This window comes from Neoarius graeffei, chromosome 18 (genome assembly GCF_027579695.1).
Source record: "Neoarius graeffei isolate fNeoGra1 chromosome 18, fNeoGra1.pri, whole genome shotgun sequence".
Lineage (NCBI taxonomy): Eukaryota > Metazoa > Chordata > Actinopteri > Siluriformes > Ariidae > Neoarius > Neoarius graeffei.
In genome coordinates, this window is record NC_083586.1 from 43,036,733 (window position 1) to 43,053,566 (window position 16,834).

At 45.9% G+C, this 16,834-nt stretch overlaps 1 protein-coding gene across 2 annotated transcripts in view; it reads left to right on the plus strand.

Annotated features, from left to right (window-relative positions):
* pdxkb (pyridoxal (pyridoxine, vitamin B6) kinase b) overlaps nucleotides 1–16,834 on the plus strand; it is a 65,014-nt gene that overhangs the window by 3,192 nt on the left and 44,988 nt on the right. For both annotated transcript variants that reach the window (XM_060898834.1, XM_060898835.1), the window contains exon 2: nucleotides 9,929–9,983. In XM_060898834.1, the coding sequence (XP_060754817.1) occupies nucleotides 9,929–9,983 (55 nt within the window). The remainder of the gene's footprint in view (nucleotides 1–9,928; nucleotides 9,984–16,834) is intronic.

Below are 16,834 nucleotides of genomic sequence, written 5' to 3' on the forward strand. Positions count from 1 at the left end.
CATACTTTCATATTAAAAAAAATGAAATTGGTCCAGAATCTGCCCTTTAAGCTAAGAGAGATGAGACTGAGATGGTATGGGCACATCCTGAGAAGAGATGCAGAGCATGTTGGAAGGAGGATGGAGCTGGCAGGCACACGAAAACAACAAGGAAACCCAAAGAGGAGATATATGGATGTAGTGAGAGAGGACATGAAAGCGGTAGAGAAGGATGCGGAAGACAGCGAGCAATGGAGACGAAAGAGCCGCTGTGGCGACCCCTAATCGGGAGCAGCCAAAAGAAGAAGAAGAAGACTGAAATGGTCTGTCATTAACTGATCTCTGGACCTGATGTGTTTCTGTGAATCACTCAGACACCAAGCTACAAAACGGTCATTGTGGACACCATCTCTGATCGATTCCTTCATAGGAAAATCAGAGAGAGGGAGAAAGAGAGAGAAGCTGAGCACCCTGTTTTCTGGCTGTTCAATCAGGAGATGCATAGATTCATTGGATTTTGAATCAATTTCAGTTCAGTCAGCTGGAAGAGCAACAGACTATGGTGTCCTACAAGTACCAAACCCATGTAAACAGCACATGACTGCGATTTATAGCTATATGCAAATGGCGTCATGAACCTGAAAATTATTTCTAGTAAAAAAAAACGGGGGGCGGTGGAGAGTGGCATGGTGGTATAATAGCACTGTCACCTCACAGAAAGAAGGTTCTGGGTTCAAGCCCAGTGGCCAACAGGGGCCTTTCTGTGTGGAGTTTGCATGTTCTCTCCGTGTCTGTATGGGTTTCCTCCGGGTGCTCCGGTTTCCCCCACAGTCCACAGACATGCGGTTAGGTTAACATGGGGCAGCTGTGGCGTGAGGTTGGGCTGAAGTGCCCTTGAGCAAGGCACCTAACCCACAACTGCTCCCCAGGCGCTGTAGCGTAGCTGCCCACTGCTCTGGGTATATGTGTGCACTCATTGCTCACTGTGCTTAAGTCTGCTTGAGTGTACATGTGATAAATAAAGGCTTCTTGAATGTGCATCTGAAAACTCATACTGCCTTGCTATGTAGTACGCAAAAAAAATCAGTACGTCATAATCTATAGGGTGTCCGAATACTCAGGCATTTAATAGTAGTTGAACAGTACATGGATGATCTACTACATTTTGAAGCGTGCAAATGTACTACACTACGCTATCACATAAGTCAGATGAATCCCGAATAACCGCCGAAAAAAATTTCTCCAGGAAAAACATTAGCTTTTCTTCTTACTTCAGGTTGACTGTCGGTGAAGAAAAGCAGGCTGATTTTTAAAACATTAATGATGAAAAAGGTCTTTCTCTGTTCCTGTGTAAAAGCATAAGAAGCTGTCAGTAAATCGCTCTTTGCGAAGATGTATGACGACGCCTTTGAGTGATGCTGTCAAGTGCAGTTTTCGCAGCATAATGGGACGTTCAGGCCAAATGTGGTGAGAGCATTAAAATTCGCACTGTGTGTCCTGCCAAGGACGCTGTCGAAATTCGTAGACACTTTGTGACGTAGATGAAATAGGCAGCTACAGTTCATTGGGAATGCTTGTTCTTGCAAACTTTTTTAAAGTGGCTGTAAAGCAAACAGACACATCAACTGGTATCTTTGTGCCGACTGACCAATTAACCTCACGAAATTCTTTTAAGTGCGAAGACAAGAAATAAATCAGTGGGGAAAAAAATGAACAATTATGTTTACACGTTTGGTAAGTAGGCATGTAAAGATATATTATGTGACGATAATATAAATTCGCGGGGCGGCACGGTGGTGTAGTGGTTAGCGCTGTCGCCTCACAGCAAGAAGGTCCGGGTTCGAGCCCCGGGGCCGGCGAGGGCCTTTCTGTGTGGAGTTTGCATGTTCTCCCCGTGTCCGCGTGGGTTTCCTCCGGGTGCTCCGGTTTCCCCCACAGTCCAAAGACATGCAGGTTAGGTTAACTGGTGACTCTAAATTGACCGTAGGTGTGAATGTGAGTGTGAATGGTTGTCTGTGTCTATGTGTCAGCCCTGTGATGACCTGGCGACTTGTCCAGGGTGTACCCCGCCTTTCGCCCGTAGTCAGCTGGGATAGGCTCCAGCTTGCCTGCGACCCTGTAGAACAGGATAAAGCGGCTAGACATAATGAGATGAGATGAGAATATAAATTCGCAATATCAATTTATGATGCTTCAAATCGAAATAAAAAATGAAGGGTGATTATTACCAGGCTGTGTAATCTTTGTTTTTCCTGAATGTAATTGTGTTGTTTAAACAGCAGAGGGTGCAATAATGTAAACTAGCAGGAATGCATGTGACTTCACCCTAGGGGGAAGTAACACAGCTCTAATGCCGCTGAAACACGTAAACAGACTTAAAATGGGAAAGAGCTGTTGTACAATTGACTGTACAAATAGATTTAACAAGAAATCAGTGCTCTCTTTTAACAGACTGCTGAAAGCTAGAGAGAAGAGAAGAACATGGAGGTTGGAAAATGTTCATAAGTTAAAAAAAGCTTATTTGTTATTAACTTTTTAAAAATTTGTTATAAAAGGAATATTTTAGTTATTAATAGGCTATTATTTTACTCCAACCTTTACAAATGTGGGTAAATAATTACATTACATTCATGGCATTTAGCAGACGCTCTTATCCAGAGCAACGTACAATGTACCCAAAGCAGCCTGGGGAGAAGTTGGGGGTTAGGTGCCTTGCTTAAGGGCACTTCAGCCATTCATGCTGGTCCAGGGAATCAAACTAGCAACCTTTTGGTCCTAAAGCTGCTTCTCTAACTATTAGGCCATGGCTTCCTAATTGTTGTTGGCTATTAGGAAAAGGAAAAAAAGTTTTTTTTTTTTTAATTTAGCAAAAAGTTTAGGTAAGTTGATAAAGATTAAGAAAAATAAATGTTGCTTTTTTGTCATAAAGCTTTCTTCATTTAATTTTTTTCCCAAAAAATAAAGGGGAAATCGAATCATTATTGTGAATCGAATCATGAATTGGGCGAATCATTACATGCCTGTTAGTAAGGGGGGGAAAAGACTGACATAAACCAATTGAAAGCTATTTGTGTCGTGTGAATTTGTGTTGATGCTAACATACAGGTTATAGGACACGCTCACTAGCTTTGAAAATGAAATGAACTACTTCCAGTCACTTTGACGCTTTTGCTACTTCTGGTCTTAACATATCATAAGACATTTTGTGGTATTGTCAAAATTCACTACTCTGAGGTAAATTCTTCAAGGTGAATTAAAATTTTTATGTCATACGTGGGTATACGTCATCTGTAAAGATTTGGGTCAATTGGAATTGGCACTGATCTCCTAATTGGGAGGATGTGACTCAGAGTGATGCTTGACAATCAACAGTTATTGTTAGGGTTTTGCTGGGATTCGAACCTGGTTCGTTGGTGTGATGATCCAGCAAACCCCCACTAGGCCACCAGGGGGATGACTCAAATGCAGAGGCGTGAGGCGGAAGTAGAAAAAGAATCAAAAGGTTTATTTATACTATATACACTATATACAGGGCAAAACAAAAAACAACAAAAACAAAGAGTATAATTCAAAAAGAAAAAGGCAAAAATGCAAAAGCTCAGAAGATCCACAAAACACAGTACAAAGGAAACTGGAGATAAACATAACAGCACAAAGACTCCGTGACAAGAGGACTGAACTCAGGGGTATAAATACACAAACTAATTAAGGACACAGGTGAAGATAATTAGGACTAACAGGCAATTAACAAAAAAAAACACAAAACACAGGAACAGTGGCGGCCTCTAGAGGCCAAAATAAATATGACACGAAAAGGAAATAACAGCGGCCTCTAGAGGCCAAAACAGTCCAAGTCCTAACAGGACCCCCCCCTCTAGGAGCGTCTCCTGACGTTCCCAGGGCGATCCGGATGGGCCGAATGGAAGTCCCGACACAGTTCTTTATCCAGGACATCCCGAGCAGGAACCCAGCAGCGCTCCTCAGGACCATAGCCCTCCCAGTCCACCAGATATTGCAACCCGCCGCGGACCCGGCGGGAGTCAAGCAGGCGATGCACAGTGAACACATTCTGCCCCTGGAAGATGCGGGGGGGTGGGGGGTTCCTAGGGGCAGGGGCATACGTAGACGTCAGTACAGGCCGCAACAGGGAAACATGGAAAGTGGGGTTGATCCTCAGAGTCCGGGGCAACTGGAGCCGGTAGGAGACAGGGTTCACCCTGCGCACCACCTTGAAGGGGCCAATGTAGCGAGGAGCAAGCTTGCGGTTCTCCACCCGCAGCGGAAGGTCCTTAGTGGACAGCCAAACCCGCTGCCCAGGGCGGAAAGTGTGTGCAGGTCTTCTGTGGCGGTTGGCCTGAGTCTGGTTGGTTCTGGAGGTCTGTATGAGGGTCTTCCTGACCTTGCTCCAGGTCTTGCGACACCGTCTCACATATTGGTTGACCGAGGGCACCCCCGCGTCCTCCTCCTGGTCCGGGAACAGAGGTGGCTGGAACCCGAATTGGCACTGGAATGGCGACAGCTTGGTGGCCGATGACTGCAGGGTGTTGTGGGCGTACTCTGCCCATGGCAGCCAGGTGCTCCATGATGTCGGGTTATCCATAGCCAGGCCTCGCAGGGTGGTTTCCAGGTCCTGGTTGAGCCTCTCCGTCTGACCATTGGACTGTGGGTGAAACCCAGAGGAGAGGCTGGCAGTGGCTCCGATGACCTTGCAGAACCCGTGCCACACTCGGGAGGAGAACTGGGGCCCTCGGTCTGAGACGATGTCCTGTGGAAGACCAAAGACTCGGAAGACATGATTAAATATAAGTTTCGCTGTTTCAAGAGCAGAGGGGAGTTTGCACAGAGGTATGAAGCGGCAGGCCTTGGAGAATCTGTCAACAATGACCAAAATGACCATGTTACCTTGTGACTCAGGGAGACCCGTGATGAAGTCGACTGCCACGTGGGACCAGGGACGCCGGGGAATGGTCAGAGGATGCAGGAGACCCTGGGGACGCTGTCGTGGGTTCTTGGTTCTGGTGCAAACCTCACAGGACAGGACAAATGACCTTACTTCCTGCTCCATGTTAGGCCACCAGAAGCGTCTTTTCAGGAAGTCCAGGGTCCTCCGAGCTCCCGGGTGGGCGGTGAGAGGGGAAGAGTGACCCCACTGGAGAACCTTGGCCCGGGCTTGATGTGGGACGTACAAGAGGCCCGGTGGCCCCGTCCCAGGACCGGGGTCCTGGCGTTGGGCTCGTCGAACAGCCTCCTCAATACCCCAGCGGACAGGGGCCACAATCCGGGACACTGGGATAATAGGCCCGACTTCATTCTCCCTGTTAGTGGCAGAGAACAGCCTGGACAGTGTGTCAGGTTTGGTGTTCTTGGAGCCGGGACGGTACGAGAGGGTGAAGTCAAACCGACTGAAAAACAGGGCCCACCTAGCCTGTCGAGGGTTCAGTCTCTTGGCTTGCTGGAGGTACTCCAGGTTCTTGTGGTCAGTCCAAACCAGGAATGGATGTTGCGCTCCCTCCAGCCAGTGCCTCCACTCCTCAAGGGCCAGTTTGACCGCTAACAGTTCTCGATCCCCCACATCGTACCGGGACTCCGCAGGACTCAGGCGGTGGGAGAAGTAAGCGCAGGGGTGCAGCTTTCCTTCCGAACGTTGAGAGAGTACCGCGCCGACACCACTGTCCGAGGCGTCCACCTCCACGATGAATGGTTGGGAGGTGTCCGGGAGGACCAGAATGGGTGCCGTGCAGAAGCGGGCCTTGAGGTCTTTGAACGCCTTTTCTGCCTGAGGAGACCAGCCATAAGATCCACCTGTCCCTTTGGTGAGGTCTGACATGGGTGCTGCCACAGAACTGAAGTTCCTGATGAACTTGCGGTAGAAGTTAGCGAATCCTAAGAACCGCTGAACCTCCTTAACGGACTTGGGAGTAGGCCAGTCCCGGACGGCCAGGGTCTTGGCAGGGTCCATTTGGAGTTGGCCTGTCCGTACAATAAATCCCAGAAAGGAGACCTCGGGAACATGAAATTCGCATTTCTGGGCCTTGGCGAACAGATTGTTCTGTAGCAGCCTCTGGAGAACCTGGCGGACATGGTGGCGGTGCTCCTGCACGGTCTTGGAAAAGATAAGGATGTCATCGAGGTAGACAAAGACGTACAGGTTAATCATGTCCCTTAAGACGTCGTTGATTAGGGCCTGAAAAACAGCTGGTGCGTTGGTGAGTCCGAAGGGCATCACCTGGTATTCGTAGTGCCCAGACGGGGTGTTAAAGGCAGTCTTCCACTCGTCTCCCTGTCGGATACGGATGAGGTGGTATGCGTTCCGTAGGTCCAACTTGGTGAAGACGGTGGCGCCTTGGAGCAGGTCGAAAGCAGTGGACATCAGCGGAAGGGGATATCGGTTGCGCACAGTGATCTTGTTCAGGCCCCTGTAGTCAATACATGGTCGAAGCCCCCCATCCTTCTTGCCGACAAAGAAGAAGCCGGCACCAGCAGGTGAGGTGGAGGGTCGAATGAACCCAGAGACCAGGGCGTCTTTGAGGTATTCCTCCATAGCCTTGCGTTCTGGCTGAGAGAGGGAAAACAGTCTGCCACGAGGAGGGGTAGTCCCAGGGAGCAAGTCGATGGCACAGTCGTAGGCCCGGTGCGGAGGAAGAACGGCGGCCCTGCTCTTGCTGAATACTTCCTTGAGATCCCAGTACTCTGTGGGAACTTGAGATAACTCGATGAGATCAGGGGGCTCGGCAGGAGACACAGGAGAGCTAGAGAGCAGACAAGAGGCATGGCATGCAGGGCCCCATTCCACAACCTGGCTTGTTACCCAGTCTGTGCGAGGGTTGTGGCGAATAAGCCAAGGAAGGCCTAGAATAACTGGGAACTCAGGTGAAGGAATCAGGTGCAGGGATATTTCTTCCTTGTGACCTTGAGACTGGAGGAAGACTGGAGAAGTAACTTGGGTGACTCTTCCATCACCTAACGCTTGGCCATCGAGGGCAGACACAGACAGAGGGACTTCAAGAGGTGCAGTAGGTATATTGATGCTTTGGGCGAAGTGAATATCCATAAAGTTCCCAGCCGCCCCTGAGTCTATCAAAGCTTGACAAGAGTGGACAGACTCACCCCAGGAGATGGAGACCGGGATGTAGATTCCTTGACCAGGGAGTCCGGGAGAGAGGGTAGGCCCCGTCACAACCCTCCCTCGGCTGGACGGGGCGGTCCTTTTCCCAAGAGTTCGGGACATGATGCTCGGAAGTGACCAGGCTTGCCACAGTAGATGCAGCACTTGTCCCTCCTTCTGCGCTCCCTCTCAGATGCAGAGAGGCGAGTACGACCCACTTGCATGGGTTCTGGACAGTCACTGAAGGAGGTAGACGGTCTCCAGGTAGAGGTAGGGAGGCTGGGGGGGCTCAAGGCTTGGTGGCGTTCTCTCATCCTGTTGTCCAGACGAATAGCATGTGAGATGAGGGTTTCGAGGTCACTTGGGCATCCAATAGAGGCCAGACCGTCCTTGATGGGGTCAGACAGACCATGGTGGAAGGCTGACACCAGGGCAGTCTCGTTCCATCCACTTACTGCTGCGAGTGTTCGGAACGAGATGGCGTAATCTGCGACGCTTCCTCCTTGCCGGATGGACATGAGCTTTCGGGCTGCGTCGGTACTGATGTCTGCCTGATCGAAGACCCGAAGCATCTCTTCAGAAAACAGCTGGAAATCAAAGCACTCAGGTCCCTGTCTTTGCCAGATAGCAGTAGCCCAGGCTCGCGCCTTACCAGCTAATAAGGTGATCACAAAGGCAATCTTGCGGCGATCCGTAGTGTAGGTGGTAGGCTGAAGCTCAAAGGTGAGTTGACACTGGGTAAGGAACTCTCGGCACTCACTGTGCTTGCCGTCATACCTCTGTGGTGCAGGAAGGCTGGGTTCGCGAGGTGAAGAAGGCAGCATGGCAGGAGGCACTGGAGCAGGAGTGGGAGCTGGATCAGGAGCAGGAACTGGATCAGGAGCAGGAACTGGATCAGGAGATGCAGGCAGAGATGTCAGCTGTGCCAGGGTTTTCCCAATTTGCTGAAGCAGTTCCTCGTGGCGAGCAAGGGCCTCACGTTGGCTGGTGAGCGTACGTCCATGAGCGTCCATGGTCGCTCCGAAGCGTGTCAAAGCTGCCATAATTCCCTGAAGGTTGGCCGGGTAGACAGTTGAAGCAGCCTCTGCTGAGTCGGTCATGACGGAGTCTTTCTGTTAGGGTTTTGCTGGGATTCGAACCTGGTTCGTTGGTGTGATGATCCAGCAAACCCCCACTAGGCCACCAGGGGGATGACTCAAATGCAGAGGCATGAGGCGGAAGTAGAAAAAGAATCAAAAGGTTTATTTATACTATATACACTATATACAGGGCAAAACAAAAAACAACAAAAACAAAGAGTATAATTCAAAAAGAAAAAGGCAAAAATGCAAAAGCTCAGAAGATCCACAAAACACAGTACAAAGGAAACTGGAGATAAACATAACAGCACAAAGACTCCGTGACAAGAGGACTGAACTCAGGGGTATAAATACACAAACTAATTAAGGACACAGGTGAAGATAATTAGGACTAACAGGCAATTAACAAAAAAAAACACAAAACACAGGAACAGTGGCGGCCTCTAGAGGCCAAAATAAATATGACACGAAAAGGAAATAACAGCGGCCTCTAGAGGCCAAAACAGTCCAAGTCCTAACAGTCATTCCATGAAATTGAGTCGTACATGAGCTGATAGCCGGCTATAAGCCATGTATGACAAGACTGAGTGGAATAACTGTTTTATTCTATCCACGTTTACTGGATTTTGAGAAACGGAGCACTTTTATTTTTATTTGTTGCAAATTCGATAAATAAAACTTCATATAAAATGTCAGACAAAATCATTTCCGCTTAGAATGTAAACAAACTGGAGAAATGACGGTCGCAATTTGTGAAAAATGCTATAATAATAATAATAATAATAATAATAATAATAATCATCATCATCATAATAATAATAATTCTTGGGGAAAAAACGTTCTTACCATCAAATACTTTTGTTGCTTTTTTTTCTATTTTTGGGGGTTTTGTTTTCGCGTAGAGTTTTTATTTCATCCTCAGTTGGGTCAGCAACACGCGCCGCCATTTTGTTTTTCTCTACTCACGGTATATGAGCTGATAGCCTAGTAGTAGAGTAGCCAATCAAAGCGCATGATTGCTCATATCTAGTCAATGTGGATAGAATGTCTGTTAGCCTCTGTATACAGAATAGCAGCAGTTTGAAAGGTTGTGGTGTGTTAAAGTGACTCTATTACTAGGCTATCAGCTAATATACCGTAAGTAGAGAAAAACAAAATGGCGGCGCATGTTGCTGAACCAACCGAGGACGAAATAAAAACTCTACTCGAAAACAAAACCACCAAAAAAGCAACAAAATAAAAGTATTTGATGGTAAGAACGTCTCTTTTTTATTTTTCAAGAATTAAAAAAGATAAAGAAATAAAAAGGATATGTTCTTACCATCAAATACTTTTATTTTGTTGCTTTTTTTGTATTTTTTGGGGTTTTGTTTTCGAGTAGAGTTTTTATTTCGTCCTCGGTTGGTTCACCAGCACGCGCCGCCATTTTGTTTTTCTCTACTTATGGTATATGAGCTGATAGCCTAGTAGTAGAGTAGCCAATCAGAGCACGCGATTGCTCATATCCAGTCAATGTGGATAGAACATCTGTTCGCCTCTGTATACAGAATTGTGCTTTAACTGCACTGTGTTGCATGAGCAGCAGTTTGAAAACCTGTGGTGTGTTAAAGTGACAGCTAGTCAAAACTAGTTAGTGGGTTGGATTTGGCAATGACTAAGTTAGGAATGTTAAGGGTGGGATTTTTCATGGTGGTGTTTTTCAGTTTAGTGATGCATCTTTTTTTTTTTAATACAATTAATCTTGTACAATCTTTTTATGTTACAGGTGATGGGCTTTGAAGTGGACTCCATTAACTCAGTCCAGTTCTCCAACCATACAGGTATAATTGGAGCATATTGTTTCTTAACATATCTAGCATGTGTCTTGGTAAATGCTACATCAAAAACCCACATGGTGTCTCTCGTGATGTCGTGTCCGACATCACGAACTTTGCCCTTCGTAACGGTGAACTCAGCTGACACCAAGGTTTACAGGGAAAATTTTCGCCCCACTCTGTTAAACACTGACCATAAGAAGAAAGGCAGTGTTTGTTCACCGTAAGCTAAAATCCAGAATTGCGAGGACCTTCTTTGACATTTTGTCCTCACTGACCCACTGACTTACTGCACTGAAGGCTCAGAACCTTCTGACTTGACCCCAAAGCTTTGGCTTGTGTTTTTCAACCCAGTTGAAAAACCCCCAAAAAATGTCCTTTAAAACTTTTCTGGATATAATGTAGTGTAAAAAATCTCTTCATGAAGCCACTGCCCAATACATTTAATGTTCAGTCAGAAACTTGAGCTTACAGAGGCATGATCTGATAATTTAAGACAAATTTATTTGCTTAATCACGCTTTTCTTGATCACTTGGTTTAGCTTCATTAATTTCATTAGAGCAGAATGATGCTGTATTTACACATGCAGTTTAACAGGAGTGTAAGCAAGCACTATATGCGTTTAGAACTGTATCCAGACTCTCATCTGTTCCTGATTACTGTTTCTCCCATGGCCAATCAGGTGTGTGTGCGTGATGAGGTGGTCAGGGGTGTGTGCACTGATCTCTGTGCATGTTCGGAGATAATTGCTGTGTAGGTAGTAGTTAAAAATGGGATGTTTGCTGCATACACATTAGCCAAGTTGTACACAAGAAACTCAGGTGGGGTTTACATTAGACCGTATCAGCGGATCATCAGATTAACATTTTTAAAATGATTTGCGTGCACACAGCAACACCAATACACGGATACGCTCGGCTCCGCAGGCATCCTGCGCTCCAAATCACTCCGCCCTGAACAGCGAGTGCCCTCTGGAGGGTGCGCACTCCGGCCTTGCGCAGCTCACAGAGTGCGCGAGTGTAGTGCACAAGCTGTGATTCGGGACTGAGCCGCTATGTGTGTGTGATCCCAGCGCATATCACTTACCACTTGCAAGCGGAAGGATGGCAAGCCTAAAGACAATCATAACTACACAATGGGCAGTATTTGCATCAGTATTTGCAGTATTTTCATACTTTTATACTCTTTAATGAAAGGTGATACAAGGCGGAAGTCCGCGCCGTTTTTCAGCAGTCGCGTCACATGACCAACGCCAGCGAATCAGGAAGGTGGATGTCACAGTGACGTTGTCCAATGACGACGCCAGCTAGAGCTCAGCACAGCGTATCCGCGTATTCTCAATGTTTACACAGCACCGGACCAGACATGATCTAGATTGAATACGTGGACCCTGGCGGATTCCCGTTTCCCGGTGTTTCCAGGCGGTTTAATGTAAACGGACAGTGCATCCGCGAAGAAAACGAGACAGATACGGTCTAATGTAAACTTGGCCTCAGAGTTCGGGTGTGTTGTCATGTGATCAGGCAAAGCCCTTTTCCTCTGGACTGAGGCTAAAGCGAGTCTAATTTGGGATGCCTTAATTAAACACTTTTGAACACGTGTTAAATAACTATTGATCATTTGTCACATTTAATATCCTCTAAATGTCCATAATAAAGAGAGATAGGAGGGACGTTTTTAGGACAGAGTGAATGATGGCTTTGCTGCTTAGGGCGTTCGGATGATTGTCTAGGGAAATATACTTGTATAGTGTGTGTGTGTGTGTGTGTGTGTGTGTGTGTGTGTGTGTGTTGGATGATCAGTATGCAGGATGCCACCAGAGGTAGTCTAGGAGTCACAGGACAAAGAGAATATGTAGTGAGACAAAACTTTTAAGGACAGCAAGAGAGGAAAAATTGGTGCTTCAAGGTGTGTGTGTGTGTGTGTTCGTTGTTCCTTATTATAGCCTCAGAAATACTATAAGCATATTGAGATATAATCTGCTATTACACAAACACACTATCTTGCTCTCACCTCAGGGAGTAAAGAACGTGTTTTGATCTCGAGGACAGGCTTTATTTTTCCCTTTCTCTCTATTATCAGTGAGAAACACCTTTCTTCTCCTTTCTACCTCACTTATTTAGAGCTCTGACTTGCTTCCAAGTCAACTGGAAACCTACTGTGTAACCTGAATTTCTCTGTTAAAGCATTTTTGACTCCGGCTTTGTGGGTCTGTCAGAGTGAGCTCATAGTCTGCAATACCATTAGTCACATTCTGGCTTTGCTTATAAAGACCTTTTTTACAGTCTTGCTAGTAATGGAAGGAAGATGAAAATGAAATATCTTAGACGCTGTATATTTTTGCAACCTGGCTTTTACAGTCTGCTTTGTTTGTTTATTAATCATGAAATCTGTCCAGATTGCTATCATATTGTGTCATTTGTTCATTAGCGTCACAACATGTACTACTCTTATGTCACATAGTATCACAAAGTACAGGTAGTCGTCGACTTACGACTGCGTTCGGTTACGACTGACCGGTCGTAAACCGATCTGGTCGTAAGTCGGCCTGTGTTAAATGAACGTAAGTATATTGTGATGTGTAATGATATTGTAATCATCTTAAAGTCTTATTTTATCAACATTTTCGTATTTCATGACCGTGGCTCATTATTTGGTTTAAGTCAAACACTGCATACTCAGGGGTGAAAGTAACTTTTATTTCTTGCCGGTATATTATTTTGAGCCAAAGTATACACTTAATTATTTATTATTGTCTATTTATCAAGCATTCACTAGGACTTCTTATCACTCAGTAGTACTAGTATAGTACTTTTTTATCACACTATCACGCTTTCATCCACCTGTATCAGTTTTTGATTATAAATAAATTGCAAACACATCATTTCAACAACACAATCGTTTTAATTATTTTTTTTTTAGCTGAACAGTTCAAAACTAACTTTTCGTTTTGGACATTGGACACAGAACAGTGAAACAGAACAGAAAAGTGAAAGTTACTTTGATTACCAGCTGCGCACGTTATAGCACAAGATCTGGTTAAGCCGTACGCGTGCTGTAGCTCGCTCGTTGTTTGTCCAGCGAAACACTGCACACATAATAGAAGAGGCTGGATGCAGTGTTGCCAGATTGGGCGGTTTTAAATGCATTTTGGTGGGTTTTGAACATATTTTGGGCTGGAAACCGTCAGCAGTATCTGGCAACACTGGCTGGATGCTGGGCGCTGCCGGGGGTTGGGGTGGAAACTGTCGTACGCTCAGCTAGCTCAGCTGGGAAACACTTGCTAGTCATAACCAAACGGTTGTAAAGTCGATCGGTCGTCAGTCGCATAGGTCGTAAGTCGACGACTACCTGTATTGGACATCGATATTAAGTAGGCATGAAAGGATACACTAAATCCATATCTTAATGACATCTTAAGACAGGCTGTTTGACACATGCCATAACGCTTTTTTCTGATTAGCTTAAAGTGCATATTCTGGACCAGTTTTGGGTTTTTTTTATATGAAAGCATGTCTCTTTACACACTCATCCAGAAGGGTAATTTTGCACAAGGCCATCTGTCTACAGCAGAAAAAAATAAAATAACAAAACGCGTCTGGAAAAATCCCAAGGGAGTCTGGAGCCAGATTTGTGACGTCACCTGCGGAAGCGCCAGCAGGCTGCGCGAGCTTGCACGGTTTCAGTGCACAGCCTGTGTAGACCAAGCGCTCCCATTTCTCTCTCATTGTCCGCTCTTTTGGAAAACGATGAGTACTAATCCCATCAAGATTGGTGTTGCTACACCGTCCTACGATATATCTGTTAACCATTTTAATAATTGTGTGATAACGTTGAAGAAATTCGCAGAAAACCACCAGGTCGTTTTCTCATAAACAAACCAGCGCTGACGTAGGATTCAGAAGGAGGCGTCCCGCACGTGACGTCACAAAAATCAATATTTGCCGGGAAATCCAAATGCCAAGTTTTTTCAGAGGCGGACCAATTCGCCTCAAATTTCAACCGAATTTTTCTGGTATTGCGCAAGGTAAAAAAAATCCATGTTCTGTATACTGCTATGTCTTCTTGCTCCTGCCTCGTATATAAGAAAAGGTAGAGCTCATTAACAGTTATTCCACGAGATCGAGTCATACATGAGCTGATTGCTGAGTCGGCTATAAGCCGTGTACGACAAGTTTGAGTGGAATAACTGTTTTATTCTACCCACACTCACTGGATTTTGAGAAACAGAGCGTTTTTAATTTTGGAAATTCGATAAATAAAAACTTTATACAAAACATCCGACAAAATAATTTCTGCTTAGAATGTAAACAAACCGGTGAAATGACAGGAGCAATTTGTGAAAAATGCGATAGTAATAATTCTTGGAAAAAAGATACGTTCTTATCATTAAATACTTTTATTCCATATTTTGTTGGGGTTTTTTTGGTGTTTTGTTTTCAAGTAGAGTTTTTAGTTCATCCTCGGTTGGTTCAGCAACACGCGCCGCCATTTTGTTTTTTTCTACTCATGGTATATGAGCTGATAGCCTAGTAGTAGACTAGCCAATCAGAGTGCATAATTGCTCATATCCAGTGAATGTGGATAGAATAATAATGAATATTAAGTGGAAATATCGCAATACACGGGTGGTATAGTGGTTAGCACTCTCACCTCACAGCAAGAAGGTCATGGGTTCGAGCCCAGCGGCCGGCGAGGGCCTTTCTGTGCAGAGTTTGCATGTTCTCCCCGTGTCCGTGTGGGTTTCCTCCAGGTGCTCTGGTTTCCCCCACAGTCCAAAGACATGCAGGTTAGGTTAACTGGTGACTCTAAATTGAGCGTAGGTGTGAATGTGAGTGTGAATGGTTGTCTGTGTCTATGTGTCAGCCCTGTGATGACCTGGCGACTTGTCCAGGGTGTACCCCGCCTTTCGCCCGTAGTCGGCTGGGATAGGCTCCAGCTTGCCTGCGACCCTGTAGAACAGGATAAGCAGCTACAGATAATAGATGGATTGATATCACAATACACTTCAGAGAAGCAAAATTTGTCTTGCTGGCATTCTGTATTGAGAGATTTGAGACAAAAAAAATTCTGTCATGCCTAATCTCATCTCATCTCATCTCATCTCATTATCTCTAGCCACTTTATCCTTCTACAGGGTCGCAGGCAAGCTGGAGCCTATCCCAGCTGACTACGGGCGAAAGGCGGGGTACACCCTGGACAAGTCGCCAGGGTCATGCCTAATATGAAGGCATTTTTTTTCTTTTAATAGGTAGACGTAGGGTGGCACGGTGGTGTAGTGGTTAGCGCTGTCGCCTCACAGCAAGAAGGTCCGGGTTCGAGCCCCATGGCCGGCGAGGACCTTTCTGTGCGGAGTTTGCATGTTCTCCCCGTGTCCGCGTGGGTTTCCTCTGGGTGCTCCGGTTTCCCCCACAGTCCAAAGACATGCAGGTTAGGTTAACTGGTGGCTCTAAATTGACCGTAGGTGTGAATGTGAGTGTGAATGGTTGTCTGTGTCTCTGTGTCAGCCCTGTGATGACCTGGCGACTTGTCCAGGGTGTACCCCGCCTTTCGCCCGTAGTCAGCTGGGATAGGCTCCAGCTTGCCTGCAACCCTGTAGAGCAGGATAAAGCGGCTAGAGATAATGAATGAGATGAGGTAGAAGTAAATGAGCATGGAATTGAACTGATGTCCAATAACGGTGTCGGTATCAATGCGTCCTTACTGTAAACAAGCTGATTTAAATGTGTATAAGGTGGATATAATCAGTCACAAAACTACCAAAGCATAAATACTAAACACTCCAGAAAGAAGAAACAGTTTCCCACTGGAGTGAATGGACTTAGGTTCACATCCTGTTTGAATCAACCGACTCTATGCTCAACATATAAACCCTTACATCGCTCTCATTGCCAGATGACTGATTTGGGATTGAGCACTGAAATCTTGGTCGAATGCACCCCTTTCCCTTTGGGCCTTGATGCTGTCTTTAGCCACTTGAGCTGCTTTGTGCCTCTAATGGACCTTAAAGCGGAAGAAGGGGGGGGATAAAATGCGTGCTTGGCTGATGTTGGAGCCTCAGGCAGGCACTTTCTTATAGATGGCATCCTAGTTGTTTGAATACTTAATTGAGTTGTATTTGAGCTTATTGCCCGAGCACGTTCTTAACCTCAGCGCAACCTGCTATTGGAATACCATCAGTTGAAATGTGCATACGTTGTGCAGTAATCAGTGTGGTGTGTCAGTTATTGTGCTAATAACTGGCTTCATGTAGTATCATAGTGAACAGGCTGTCCCAGGGAGAGGGAGAGGATGTGTATGGAATAATTAGGGTGTGTAAGTAGGTGGCAGCCGTGGAGGGTTTTCTGAATGGGAGAGCTGCACTCTTTGGCAGAAATCTGAAGGTGAACGATGCACACAGTTGTGTGCATGTGTGTAAAAGTATGCTCGAGTTTTCCTCGCTGATTCATTGTGTGTGTGCGTGTGCATTGGCTCATTAGGATCCCGCAGCACATGGCACCGTCTCGCACACCGTTTCACTCATTCTGGCAACAGCGATGGCTTCCTGGGCCTTGGAGAGAGAAAAAAAAAAAGAAAGGCACAGAGATGAAAATAGAGTAAGACTGAGAATGGAGGAGAGGGAGAGATTACATGTGAATGGCAAGTGAGTGATCACGATGGAGGTAGAGACCTGGAGACTGATAAAAAAAGATAGGGATAAGAGAAATTAAGTCTGACATCAGCTTTTCAGCCATTGGGTAGATCTACGGTAGGAGGTCTAAACTGCATCCAGACCTGGGTAAGGGGGTGGGGCTCAGGATCCTGTTACTGATTTGCATTCGGCTTCTCTCTGTTGTTTTAGCAAATGAAAATTCTT